At 31.7% G+C, this 14604-nt stretch overlaps 2 protein-coding genes and 1 non-coding gene across 4 annotated transcripts; 2 read left to right on the top strand and 1 right to left on the bottom strand.

The window, feature by feature from the left end:
- Positions 1–32: 32 nt before the first annotated feature.
- Positions 33–105, bottom strand: TRNAF-GAA (transfer RNA phenylalanine (anticodon GAA)). Its single transcript has one exon. It is a non-coding gene; the product is annotated as a tRNA-Phe (tRNA).
- A 1556-nt stretch (positions 106–1661) lies between these two features.
- On the top strand, positions 1662–6100 carry LOC125866315 (uncharacterized). Of its 2 annotated transcripts, XM_049546656.1 has the most exons (7): positions 1662–1818; positions 3249–3313; positions 3409–3438; positions 3510–4377; positions 4682–4951; positions 5816–5896; positions 6083–6100. In XM_049546656.1, the coding sequence occupies exons 1-6, from the start codon at positions 1696–1698 to the stop codon at positions 5879–5881; spliced, it is 1422 nt and encodes a 473-aa protein (XP_049402613.1). In that variant the 5' UTR covers positions 1662–1695; the 3' UTR covers positions 5882–5896; positions 6083–6100. The 2 variants fall into 2 exon arrangements, with proteins under 2 accessions (XP_049402613.1, XP_049402612.1); XM_049546655.1 differs by lacking the exon at positions 6083–6100 and having other exon boundaries at positions 5816–6070.
- Positions 6101–7949: 1849 nt separating this feature from the next.
- Positions 7950–14382, top strand: LOC125865409 (cyclic nucleotide-gated ion channel 4-like). Its single transcript, XM_049545602.1, has 8 exons — positions 7950–8453; positions 9474–9689; positions 10652–10965; positions 11334–11442; positions 12224–12460; positions 12811–12897; positions 13045–13310; positions 13986–14382. The coding sequence occupies exons 1-8, from the start codon at positions 7965–7967 to the stop codon at positions 14233–14235; spliced, it is 1968 nt and encodes a 655-aa protein (XP_049401559.1). The 5' UTR covers positions 7950–7964; the 3' UTR covers positions 14236–14382.
- The last annotated feature ends 222 nt before the right edge of the window (positions 14383–14604 follow it).

Here is a 14604-nt window from a genome sequence, read left to right as displayed (position 1 = left end):
GAAAAAAGAAAAAAAAAAGAAAAAAGTAATAATGCGGTGAACGTGGATCGAACACGTGACCTTCAGATCTTCAGTCTGACGCTCTCCCAACTGAGCTATCCCCGCTATATGTTAACTTACTATTCAGATCGATTAATATTCATAACTAACCTCCACAGTAAAATAAATTAGCACTAAAATTATATCATGTTTGCTTTGAGTTTGAAGCAACTTAGGCCTCATTTTCTTTCGATGAAGATTAAGATGTGTAAGTATGAATACATATTTGTATATTGAGATTTGAGATATAATCAAACCAGAATACTAAATTTTGTTATTCAATATCTTAATTTAGTCATAAACATTTGGGTGATCTTTTTACAATAGCTAATAAGCACAAATAGAGATCTACCTCAAGTCTTACTATATAAATATGGAGTATCAAACAAGAGCTCAAACTAGTAAAAAAAGGTGATACACAAAATTTAAAGCAGAAACATATTGCTTACGTGTTATCAAGCTCATCCAAAAGAAAAACATATAGTTCCCCCTCTTAGAGCTATTATTGAAGATTGCGAATAATTGTTGAAGTTCAACAAAACGACTATTATTTATATCTAGAGATAACGAATGAAGATCACAACCACAGAGAAGATTTGATAGCATGAGAGGACGCAATCAATAAAATGACCTTTTTTTGCTTCTGGCAAATTCAAGCAATGTAGCTTATGCACGATTTTAAGTAGTTTACTTCATCCATCCCATTTTATATCACACCCTTTTTCCAGAGGCGTATCCAGAATTTCGGCTAGATGGGTGCACGATTGCGAAAAAATATATCTCTAATATAAATTTGATCGATTTGACTTTTAGTTCGTAATATGAACCATTAAAGTTTTAAAATTATAGGTCCAAAATATATAATACTACTAGTTTTAAATTTTAATATACACATTTGATTTAATTATATAAAAAATTTACAATGCTAAATTTTTTAGGAATTCTCAATGTAACACACTTGAAAATTTTGAAAGAATAAAGGAAAAAAACAAAAGAAAAATTAGTTGAAACGACAAAAGTGTAACTGATTACCACTTGGAAAAGTGTTACTCAAAGAGACAAGATAGATATAAGATTTAAATTTCTATCTCTCACTTAGAGAAGTGCACCCAATCATTATCACATTTTTATATGATACTTTGAACATGGGTTCACACATTTATATTTAAATAATTTTTAAAAAATATAACACTACTATATATGATCTAGAGAGGGGAACATGGGTTCACTTGAACCCACGACACCCCCTCTAGATACGCCTCTACCTTTTTCATTTTAGTTCGTCCAAAAAAGAATGTCACCTTCTTATAATTAGAAATAATTTAACTTTAAAAATCCTCTTTTACCCTTAATAAAATTATTTACAGCTACACAAATATGTAAGCAAATTTTAAAAGTCTTCCCTTTTTTCTTATACAATGTGTTAAGTCAAACGATGTCACATAAAATGAGACCGACGAGTAATATCTTTCAATGTACCAAAAAAAAAAAAAACCAACATAAAACTTTGAAAAAGAAGAGGATTATATTGTACTTTTTGAAACTTTCAAGGACCTCGTGCCAATTTGCTCTTTTAAATAAATCCCTCCAATTTGAAAAGAAGGCCAAAAAGGCACCGGAGAGACAGTAAACTGGCCGGAGATTTCACAGATTCCGATGAAGGCTCAAATGGGTCTGAGAAAACCGTCAAACAAACTTCCCACTGCAGATCGTGGAGACAATGGGGTTGAAAATTTATCCAAGAAACACAACGAACAGTTCGATCACTGGGCGTTTCTGGTATATCTTTTATTGCTTTAACAACTTTTCTGTTTAATCCTCTTGGTGGTTGTATATTTTTTTGCTGAAATGCGGGGTTTGAGACCCCATTTCACGTAGTTGAAATGGGTTTGTATAGAAAAAAAGAATGGAAATGTTCTCTGGCATTTCTCATTTGGAACTTGCTTTAATTTGGGGTTTCTTTGTTTGTGTTAGCAGTCATTATTTTGCATCACTTAGCTTACTAATCATTGTGGTTTTAGGATTGAGACCCATTTTATGTTGTTGAAATGGTTTGTATTGAATAAGAAAATGGGATTTTCTATGGCATTTCTCATCAACAGTAACATAGCTAGTGAAATTCCACAAAGTGGGGTCAGGGGAGGGTTGAGTGAATGCAGAACTTACCCTACCTCGTGGAGGTAGAGAGGTTGTTTTCGAGAGACCTTCAACTCAATTGAAGCAAATCAAAGAGTCATGGAAAGGAAAAATGGTGGTGGAGAAGACATGACAACTAGTTGGAAAGCAATGCAGAGCATACATGCGAGGAATAACAACACCAGCAACATAGTGCGATCACCTAAAACGTAGTAACAATAGATGATACACATACCATAAGCCAGAAACTACAAGAATAAGACTAGTACTACGAAAAGACCCGGTCTTTCAGGCTACCACCAAGCCCTATTCCGTTGGAAAACAAGCAATCTAAAGGGTACTTGTTTACTCGAAAGCTGTTTTGGCCTAATTAGTCTTTTTTTTTTGGGTTCTTTGTTTGTGTTAGCAATCGTTATGTTTATCTCTCATCTACAATAGCTTTCGGAATCACTGTGGTTTTGGGATTAAGACCTTGTTGTAATTGTTGTTGAGATGTTTGTTTTGTGGTGGATGTTATGGGTTTCACCTGGTTGAAATGGGTTTGTATAGAAAAAAAGAATGGAAATTCCTCTCGCATTTCTTATTGGTACTCACTTTAATGAGTTGTTTTGGACCAATTCTTATCTTGTGTTAACAGTCCTGCTTTTGCATTCCTCATCTCTCTGTAGCTTACGAGTTGCGGTGGTTTTGGTTTATGTTTATGTTCAGACTACCTTTTCTTATTTGATTGTCACCAATGGTACCTGGTCATTCAAAACGTTCTTACAAAATTGTTCCTTCGCCATGAACAAAGAAAAGATAAATTATTTAGTATTGGGGTGAAATAGGTTCAGATAGAATGGAATGTGAGTATATAAGATTTATATAGTTAAGAGTGAAGCCAGTTTGGGATTGATGTGTAGTTTGTTTGATTGATTTGTTATTTTGCCGTAACTTCTCTGTCACCTTGTAAGTGTAACTTAATGTGGCCATACTCCATAGCGATTGAAACTGTTACAATGGTTTGTAAGGGCCTTATGCATTTTAGTTATTTGGTTATGGTTGTGATGTTTTCCTGATGCTGATATCTGCAGGATCAAATTGAGGCCCCTGTGTGGGTGGACCTTAACTTGGAATGTAAGTCTGCCTATAAAGACATGTGAGTGGCTGTATGTTTGTTTGGGTTTCTCAACTTTATGCTGGTTTCTTGGGAAATTAGTTTTTCAATCCAGCATTTTCATCTTTTTGTTGCAGGGACGATGAATGGTTCCACATAAGCCATCCGTAAGCATCTTCTGTTTTTGCAGCAGTTTCACTATAGTATTGTGGTATCTCTAAGTTGAATGAGCTTTCAGGTTTCACCAGGCTTCTTCTCGAGAGTTGAAGTCTGCATTTTCTCGCTCTGGAGAGAGTTCCATAAACCTGGAGCATGGCATGCAGGGATCATCTTCTCCTAAGCTCCCACCTTCAGTTTCAAGATCAAGAGGCAAAGATTTCCGAAGCAGACAGTGGAGTCAAGGAGATCAGATGCTTACTTTGGATAAGAAACATCCAGTAAATCACTTAAGTAAAGGGGGTTTAGAAGCTGATAAAGTAGTTGAGCATAAGACAAATCATAAAAAATTAACAAGCTCTGCAGCTATAGACTCAGATTCTGCTTGTCAAGCTCTGAATTCCAGGGATAAAAAGATTAGCTCGAATTCTTTGGCTGTCTATAGTGACAAAACCCGCTCAATAAGCAGCAGCATTACATCAGAGCACGGTGAAGAGTGTTACAAGCAAGAGTTGTGTGTTAGTGATTCATCAAGCACCATTACATCTGAAGCTTGTGGACAGAAGTCCTTTGAAGTGTCTGGTCCAGTACTTGGTCAAACTACTGGGCTATTGTCATCTCTAAGAGTAAGTCTGAGGAAAAGTTGTGTTACAAGACAAGCATCAAGGATGGAGGTAAATGTTTGTAGGCAATCAGAAGGTCAGAAATCTTCCTCAAGTAAATCGAGTGTAGGATCTTCTTCAATTCCCTACAAAGAAAGGGAAGGCGAAACTGAGAGAGAAAGTAAAGAGAAAACTCCAGATAGCAGAAATGTAACTACAATTGTAGAAGCGAAACTGGCTAATAAGTCCAAGGTTCCTGTTCAAGCTCATAACAGAACTTCTATCCCTAAAATGGTTACTGGAAGATCTGTTTCTTCGTCTGTTCCCACTGAAACTAATAGACCAAAGGTGAGAAACCAGAAAAGTCGTTAAAAAGCTTTATATGGAAAACTTCCTCCTTTTTTTTTCATCATTCGACAACTTTTATATTTAGAAGATTATGTTTTGGCCAGGAAAACTTTTGCCTTCTATTTTACTGCAAAGTTTGGGGATTGACAAGGGTTTATTTAGTGTTAAACATTGTAGCCGGACAAGCATTTTTTATAAATTGACATCCTTCTGCTTGGTGGGAGGGGTGCATTACTAGCGTTTCTTGCCGCATTTAACCATTGATAAACTGATTTGTTTATCCAAATTGTGTGTGTTGTTATAGGTTCATCCGACTAATGTACAAAGAAAAGCATTGGTTCCTCAAAGAGCCAATGGACGTGTAGCCTCAATTTTGGTCTCAAAGCCTAGTGAAAGAATTGGAAGTAGCCATTGTAGAAGGGTTGTGAGCAGTGGTAAGGAGAATGCTGTTGTGAAAATGGGTATGAGCCAGAAGTCAGTTGCCAAAGACAACCAGGGGTGTAGTACAAAATTCTCAAGTTACAAAAATGAGAATAAAAGAAGCTGCCAGAGCACAAAGTCGAGTGGTTTTATGGTAACCTTTTTACTCTTAGCCACTTATTGTTGCTCAATATTTTTACTTTTTGACTGGTATAAAAGATAAAAAAACATATCAATAGTTTGAACTGTAAATCCAAATTATTGTGGTGGAGCTAAGTCTGAAGATATATTGCAGAACTTAGCGTTTGTATTCATCATAGTTTAGTAGCTTCTGGCTTTATATCGTGTTAGAGTGCAGAGTCCTAAACATTCCATAGACATACTATGACTATAAAATCAATGATATTAAGGATAAAATGAGAAATTTAAATATAATCTAAATATAGAAAGGTGATCCGTTTTAGCCTTTAGGAGACTATAAAGGCAAGTGTTTCACATAAAATGAGACACGAGGGAGTATCACTTATTAGGGGCTTTTGACTAGAAAGCTGAAATGTAGTCTGAGAAAATGTTAGATTTGGTACTGGTTTCAATCCCAGCGTTTTCAATTAAGTCTCTAGGGGGATGACTCACCTAAGAAGTCCAATCAATGTCTTCGTCAGTCATTCTGTTGCTAGGTGTTTTTGATCATCAAAGTTCTTTGGCGTCTTTGCCTTCTCATCTTTTGCTACTATGTTGTTTGGACTCTTCAAAAATGTTGCCGCGCCCACGTCAGATCCTCCAAAAATGTACTAATTTTTGAGGATCCAACGTGCACTCGGTGCCACTTTTGAAGAGTTCGAGCAACATAGTTTTGCTATGGTACATCCTTTTCATTATTCACTATGTTTTTCCTATGAACTTTATAATCATCAACGCCATTAGACATGCCAATATATTCTTGATATATTTCATTCCCATATCAATCATTCTCACTAACTTTTTACCATTATTGTGATCTGAAATATTTTCAATGCAGGTGAATCTAGATAATAGAATGGAAGTCACGAATCGTGCAAATGTAAAGAAGAAGGCTTTCTACTGATAAAAGATTGAACCTGTATGTAAATAGTACACACTCTACCTCTTCCATTCTCTGCTAACTGTGCAATGAAAATGGGTAAATGACATGTATCAGATTGATTTTGTGATGTTCATCTTATTGCTATGCTGCAACTTTACTATCTGGTATGTTGCAATATTGAGAGGCATAAAATTGTTGTTTCATCTTAATTGTTCTTTTCAGTGGTTGATCAAAAGCATACTATATGTGTTCTTTTTCTTATCTATATGGTTTGTGTTCAATATGGAGAAGGGAAGAGAGAGGGGCGAGTCCATTACCCACCGAGTTTCAAAGTTGAAATCAACAGCTATTGGTTACCACAAAACATAGATGTGTTCTTCTCTTCGAATTTAGCCTTCAAACATAGATATTAGTTACCACAAAACATAGATGTGTTTTTAACTCTTTAATTTTAAATTTTCACGTAATGTTTGTTAGACCATAAGATTAAATGATATTTTGATACATTTTACATATTTTTAGTTTAAGAGTACAAGTTTTAAGCGTCATTTTACTTTCTTAAACTCTATGTTAAGTTAAATCAGACAAATAAACTAAAACAAATAGATTACTTATTTATTGTTCTCTCTGTATCAAGTCAAAATCAGACAAATAAATTAAAATAGAGGAATTGCTTATTTATTACTCCGTTCGTTTCAAAATAAGTCTCACTTTAGCAAAAAACACTGTCTCAAAATAAGTGTTGCTTTAAGAATTGCTGATAAAAAATTAGTACTACTATATTCTTCCAACTATACCTTTGTATTGAATAACTACTTTTTTCTTATTAATGCTTAATTTTCAAGAAACATCTAATAAATAGAGATAACTTGGTAAATTATATTTTTTTTTTAGTGAGCGTGAAATAAGAAACTTTCTTTCCTCAAAATATTAGGAGTTAGGACCAACCTAACATGGGAAAATCGAACCATACACTCTATACCATGTTATAATTACAGTTTCATGTTACTTCGAATTATACTGTCAGTGTGTATAACTTAAACTGATTAGAAAATCTTTAGGTGATCTCTTCAAGTACCTAACGTCTCTATTAATAATTACTTATTATTTTTTTGAAAGTGATATTTGATTTAATAGTAATGTTTGTACTAGTCGTAACGTAGGATAGTGTTTTTTTTTCCTTCATATTAATTGATTTGCAAACAAACAAAAAAAGGGAAAGTTCTTCGAAATTGTGTCTTTCAAACTTATTTGTGAGTATATGACATAACCTCTGCACCTTCCTTCAAATATTTGTTTTTTTATATACAAAAAAATGTCCCTATTTTTGTCTCTTTTTTCCCTTTGTTTTTTTCCAATATTACCCTTTTCCAACTTTTCTTTTTCATCATTTTTTATTCTAGGTTTAATGATCATCTAATATTTGAAATTTACTGACTCGACTAATTTAAATTCACAGTGTATAGAGTTCATAGAGGGGAAAGTACTCCATTACTAGGAGGTTTTCTATTCCCAAAACTCAAACCCAAACCTCTGATTACAGATAAAGAAATCTCGTCCATCGTATATATAACTAAAACCAATTTTTTTTTTATCTTTCTATTTTTTCAATTCCATTAATTGATACATGTAGTACTACAAATTACCAAGGGTCAGTTTAGGTATTTTATCAAATTTGTCTTCTTACTCTATCAAATATTCCAAAAAAACTTCAATTTATTTGTATCTTCTTCTTGACACATGTTATATACCTCCCAAAACTCTGCATATATTCTCTTCTCTTCTCTAATTCCCAAAGCTAACCCTTTCTCTCTTCAATCCCGCGGATTTCCAATGGACGTTCCTGTTTAAAATCTTGTATTTCCATTGAAAATCCATCAAAAACAGTTCTAGATTGTATTCCATCAAAAAAATTCACGTATTTTTAGTAGTGACACCCTCTTGACACAAGAGAAAAATACATGTGTTAGTTTCTAGGTAGTAATAACACTCTCCAATATTACAAGAGAAAAAATACGCGTGTTTTTAATAGTGACACCTTCCAAACACAAGAGAAGATCAATACACGTGTTTTTAGTAGTAACACCCTCTAGATACACTAAAAATGACTAGTCATCATGAACATACATATGGTATTAGTACTGACGATGAAGATGAAGATGAAGATGAAAACGAGTACTCCCATAATGAGTGCAACAAAATCCATGAACCATATAATGGTGGTGGTCGTGATGACAGAAATAATAAAGTTGGATTAAACATGATATTTTCAAGAAGCAAATTGATAGACCCTAAAGCACAATGGGTTAAAGAATGGAATAGAGTTTTCTTGTTAGTATGTGCAATTGGTCTTTTTGTTGATCCACTTTTTTTCTATACAATTTCTATAAGTGAAAATTGTATGTGTCTTTTCGTCGATGGGTGGTTTTCCGTCACCGTGACGGTTTTACGATGTATCAACGATGGTTTACATGTATGCAATATGTGGTTGCAATTCAAGATGATGATAAATAGAAGAACAAATAATATACCATACTTGAAGGCTAACAAAGGTTTCTTATTTGATCTCTTTGTTATACTACCTTTACCTCAGGTGAGTAAGTTATACCTCTCTCACTTACTCAATTTCTCGTTATCAGAAACGGCTTCAGAATTTAAGATGTTAACAAGTTGTCGTGTATATGTTGAACTCTTTTTTTTTTGTATGTGTGTATGATATATATATTCTGTTGTTTCAGTTTATATAATCATATTTCTTTTTTTTTAATCTGTTATAAAAAAATGACAATTTAGAAATAATTTAATTTAAAGTTTCAATTTTATCCTTAATGATAAGCTTTTCTTGTATAGGGACATATGACTATATTTCCTTTTTAGTTTGTAGTTTATGAATTTGGAAACAATTTTGGCTTAAATGTTTAAAATTATAATTTTTATATTTTAGAATTTACATACCTTTTAGTTGCAATTATCAGTACTTGATAGCAAGTGGTGTATATATTTTTGGATTTTAGCATGAATTATTTACTAAAAGATGACAAAAAAACGTGCATGTCATCTATTACTTTTGTTGCATGTGATATAAACCAATATATTCTTCTTTTAATAACTATTTAAAATTCGACGAATGCATATCTGGTTCTTTAATAACAATAATTTCTTTCAGGAATTTGATGTAAGTGTAAATAATATTTTTTATCAGATAGTCACACTTCTATATAGCATAGAACAGATGAGGGTATTGCGTTCTAATTCACAATCACATGCTTGATTTATGAAAAATAATCAGGCCTCACGTAATTAAAGAGACGTATTAAAAAATATAATTAACTAAATAAAAATATGTTATCGCTAACCAAATGAACTTTTAGATAATATGATCATGACATACTTAATATAAATGTTCTATCTCTAATAACGTACTCTTTTAGAAGAGATGCAACACATTTATTCCTTATTTGCTTTTTATAATTTTCCAACAAAGGAGATTCAATTGTACCAGATACATGATACAATTCGTCGATAACTAGTATAAATAATGCTTTATATTATCAATATATATAACTTAAATTCATTACGTGATTAATTAATTTTCATTTATTTTTTTTTGCAGCTAGTTATGTGGGTAGGGATCCCAATTTTATTGGAAAAAGGATTAACAACAACAGTGATGACAGTTTTATTAATTATATTTTTATTTCAATATCTTCCCAAAATCTATCACTCAATTTGCCTCTTGAGAAGAATGCAGAATCTGTCTGGCTACATTTTTGGCACTGTTTGGTGGGGAATTGCACTTAACATCATCGCTTATTTTGTCTCATCACACGTAAGTTTTATACATTGACAGTATATATTTATAATTTTATATTCACATTATCATAATTGTTGTAAAACAAACATGATATCATAATATGGAAAATAAAGTAAATAACATGTTATAATAAGTTACGTTGCTTTGTTTTTAAATTTTATGTGTATATAACTTAAATTCTCCACAAAATATAATTATGTGTACATGATAAAGGAAATTTATTAGGTTCTAAAGTAAATGAATTATTCTAAAAAAGAAAAATCTTTGGTTAGCTACTGACTATTTAATTAGTGACACATTAATAACAAATCTGGTAGCTAATATTCTTGTTTTTATTACAGTGAAATAAAACTTTACGATCTTTATTTCATTTTATACGACATTATTTTTATTTTTATTTATAATTTCTATTTTAATTTTGAAATTAAAATTGAATGTCATCATGTATCCTTTTACTTTATAAACTCATGAACTTTAAATTAACTTCTCATTTTCTTATTATCAGACTTAATTTATTACTTTGTTGATTTACAATACTGTTGTCTGTTCATATGTAGTTTTTAAATATATATACTTTTTTTCGTCCTAATTTATGTCGCACCTTTCAAATTTCGAAAGTTATTTTTTTTTTATTTTGACCCTAAATTCAAACATATGAAATCTTTAAGTTTTTAAAAATATATTCAGAAACAACGTAAAAAGTACTATAATCCCAATAATTGATGGCATATAAAAAATCACAATCAAAGAAAAATTCATTTGACTTTCGAAATCTAAAAAAGGAGGCCACACAAATTGAGACAAAATTTGACTCTCAAAATTCACATACGTGTGCTTTAGTTTGACTTTCGTACTCTGAATCTGAACATGCAAAATTGAGACAAAATTTGACTCTCAAATCTATAGTACTTGAATAATTCACATACGTATGTGTACGTCTTTAGTTTGACTTTCGTACTCTGAACCCGAACATGCAGGCTGTGGGAGCATGTTGGTACTTGCTAGGTATTCAAAGGGCAGCCAAATGTCTTAAAGAACAATGCATAGTTACAAAAGGTTGTACCCTAAAAATGTTGGCATGTGAAGAGTCAATATATTATGGAACAAGTTATTTGGTGAAGGAAAAAAATAGATTAATGTGGGGAGAGACAATTAATGCAAGATTTACTTGTCTTAAAAATGGACAAAATTTTGATTATGGAGCTTATAAATGGACTGTTCAACTTGTCTCTAATGAAAATCGAATTGAGAAAATACTACTTCCAATATTTTGGGGCCTCATGACTCTAAGGTATGTACTAATTTTATGTGATTTTGCTCGGACTTTTCAAAAAATGTTGTGAGGGTGCTTGTCGGATTCTTTAAATCACTATTAAAGAACATAAATTAGCAACGGATAAATATTATAGCTAAACAACAAAATTTATTGTTAATCCTATTTAACAATGGGATTAGGGATAAAAAAAAATTCTAACTACGAAAGATTATCAATAAAGTTCGTAGCTAATTTCAGATTTTCATAGAGAAAAATAATGTATATTTGAAGAATTCAACTTGAGTGCTATACACAATAATTTTTGAAATTTCGAGCATGACTTTTATTTAATACTCTCTCCGTTTATTCTTACTTGTCCATTTTTCCGCTTGAATATTGAGCAGCACATTTGGGAACTTGGAGAGCACAACAGATTGGCTAGAAGTGATTTTCATAATCATAGTTCTCACCTCTGGACTAATTTTAGTCACCATGTTCATTGGCAACATCAAGGTAAATTTGCTTTCCTATTATATCCGTTCATTTTTACTGGTTCACTTTAAACTTTATACGACTCTTGAAAAATAATAATAAATATAAGTCTTTTATCATAAACTAATATTAATTGATCTATAGTTTTAGATCTTGAAAATGATTTGAGAAATAAGTAATTATTAATGTTGAGGGTAAAACAGAAAAAAAAGACAATAATCTATTCTTGGTATGTTAAAAATGAAAAGTAAAAGTAAACGGAGAAAGTATTTTACCTCATCTCGAGAAAATTTATTTCTATAGTATTCATGAAATTACAACAATATAATAAATGAGTTTAAGTTTTACACATCATTATACATGTTTAGGACCACAAATTTTAAAAGTCTTATAACTACACCATATTATAACATATCTTATAATCACAAGTTTCAAATGTCATCTTCTCCGTCTTAAATCCTATATCGAGTCAGGCATGATCATATCAAATGAAACAGATAAATGAGTTATTACTAATCTTGAATAAAGAGATTAAGACTTTGAGTTATATGCATTGTCAATGTACTCACCCTTATCTCTAAAGGGATTTATGCACTCCACTCGTTGTCTACTAAAATGATATCTACAAGTAATCCCCTTCAAAACATAAAATTCGTAATCTTGAAAATCAGACAATTATATTAACCATATGATGACATAAAACTTTCTAACGTAACACGTCCAATGATATATATAATTTAAACTCTTACAATTTTTTTATGCATTTGCTACCACAAATTAAACTATATATCTTGATATGTAGGTGTTTTTGCATGCAACAACATCAAAGAAACAAGCAATGCAACTAAAGATGAGAAATATAGAATGGTGGATGAGAAGAAGAAGGTTACCTAGAGAGTTAAAGCAAAGAACTAGAAATTTTCAAAGGCATAAATGGGCTGCAATGCGTGGTGTTGATGAATGTGACATGATTAGAAATCTTCCTGAGGGTCTTAGGAGGGACATCAAGTACCATTTGTGCTTGGACTTGGTCAGACAGGTAACTACTCCTTCATCATTAATCTGATATTTCGATATAGAGGAGGCAAAACTAGCTCATAAGAATATGACTATCCAACACATCTTGATACACGACAAGATATATATTCAGTGTAACTAAAAGTTGTGATAATGTTACTCATGAGTCAATTTGACCTACGTACATACTTTAGATGACTCATGAATATATTTATGCGGGTCAAATTTGACTGAATTGTTACATATGAGTCATTTGCTCAAACTTAAATACTATTGAACGAATCATATTTTCATGGATCATATAGTCGCACTAGTAAATATTATCTATACATTTGATATTATTCTAATGATACTTGTACTTTATTATTCTAGGTCCCTTTATTTCAACATATGGACAGTTTGGTTCTAGAGAACATATGTGATCGTGTGAAGTCCCTGATTTTCACTAAGGGGGAAATAGTAAGTTTGAGTCGTACGTAGCTACAAATACCAACACTAATTTAACGTTAAATTTCTATTATCTAACATTTTTTTTAGTTAATTTATCGCTCTAAATAAAATTAACGACAAATTTTACTGTTTAGCTAATATATTTTTTTTGGTTAGGTATCTAGAGAGGGAGATCCAGTACAAAGAATGCTATTTATAGTAAGAGGACACCTTCAAAGTAGCCAATATTTACGAGATGGTGTCAAAAGTTACTGCATGTTAGGCCCTGGAAATTTTAGTGGAGATGAACTATTGTCCTGGTGTCTCCGGCGACCTTTCGTCGAGCGGTTGCCACCATCCTCCTCCACGTTGGTGACCCTCGAGACCACTGAGGCCTTCGGCCTCGAGGCCGAAGACGTCAAGTATGTGACACAACATTTCAGGTATATCATGGTATTTCAGTTATGTGTTCAACTGAATTCAATATATTTTCATATGTGTTTAAGAGGCAAAAAAATCCATCACGAATTAAAGTGTCTACAAAAAATTTGTGATGGAAGAATATAAACGTAACAAATTAATTAATTTCATCTACATTGATGAATTTGTTATAAAATCGTCGTAAATCTATTACATTTTTTTTGTAATGGATCGGTCAAAATGTTGTGTTTTTCTTGTAATATATGTGAAAAACAATGTTTAAGTGAATTTAGTATTTTCTACGCGATACATAAAATATATAATTTTCACCTATAGGTCGACCCCAATGTAGGTAGTGAACATAGAGTGGAATACCAAGAAAAATATAGGTAAAAATAAAAAAACTTTAACAAATACTCCATTTGTCCCTTTTATATGAAAATTTTGGGAATTCTAACAATATTTTCTTTAAGGAAATTTTTCATTATTAACTATGTTGACTTATCGTACTATTCATGTAGTTTTTAAATATAATTTATGCCCAATTATACAGTAAATTTAAATGTCTTGACCTTCGTATTATGAACCCTTCACATAAACTTATATTAGATTCTGAATTCATAATTTTAAAAGTATATATTAATTATATTTGATGTCAAAATTCATCGAGTTTAATTTAAATTTTGAATTTGTCTCAGATATACATTTGTGAATGAAAAAGTGAAAAGAAGTGCAAGGTATTATTCACCAGGGTGGAGAACTTGGGGTGCTGTTGCTATTCAATTAGCTTGGAGAAGATATAAACATCGTTTGACACTTTCTTCTTTGTCTTTTATTAGACCAAGAAGGCCATTGTCTCGTTCTTCTTCGCTCGGGGAGGATCGACTAAGACTATATACTGCTTTGTTGACTTCACCAAAACCTAATCTAGATGATTTTGATTTCTAAAAAATTTAAAAATAATAATATAGTAAGTCATATGTACTTAGGTATAATATAAATCTATAATTAGGTTGTGATTAACACTTAATGAGACATTACACATGATGATCTCATGATATACATGAATTTGGTTATTTTCTGTGCATGTTAGTATATTTTGATTATTATTTTTCGAGTATGGTTGATGAATTTTGATTTACTTGAAATTTGGTGAGTCGGTTATTTAATAACCTGAAGAATTAACTCATCATTTCTCCATGACTAACGTAATTTATTTTGGCATTTCAAGATCATTATGAAATACGAAATCGTGAATTTAGTTTTTTTTTTTTTAATTAGTATGCACTGATTTTCTTGAATTTTTTCGACAGACCA

The sequence above is a fragment of the Solanum stenotomum genome, chromosome 5 (genome assembly GCF_019186545.1).
Source record: "Solanum stenotomum isolate F172 chromosome 5, ASM1918654v1, whole genome shotgun sequence".
NCBI classification, from domain to species: Eukaryota; Viridiplantae; Streptophyta; class Magnoliopsida; order Solanales; family Solanaceae; genus Solanum; species Solanum stenotomum.
The sequence above is the reverse complement of the archived record's forward strand: the minus strand, read 5'-3'. Positions and strand labels throughout refer to the sequence as shown.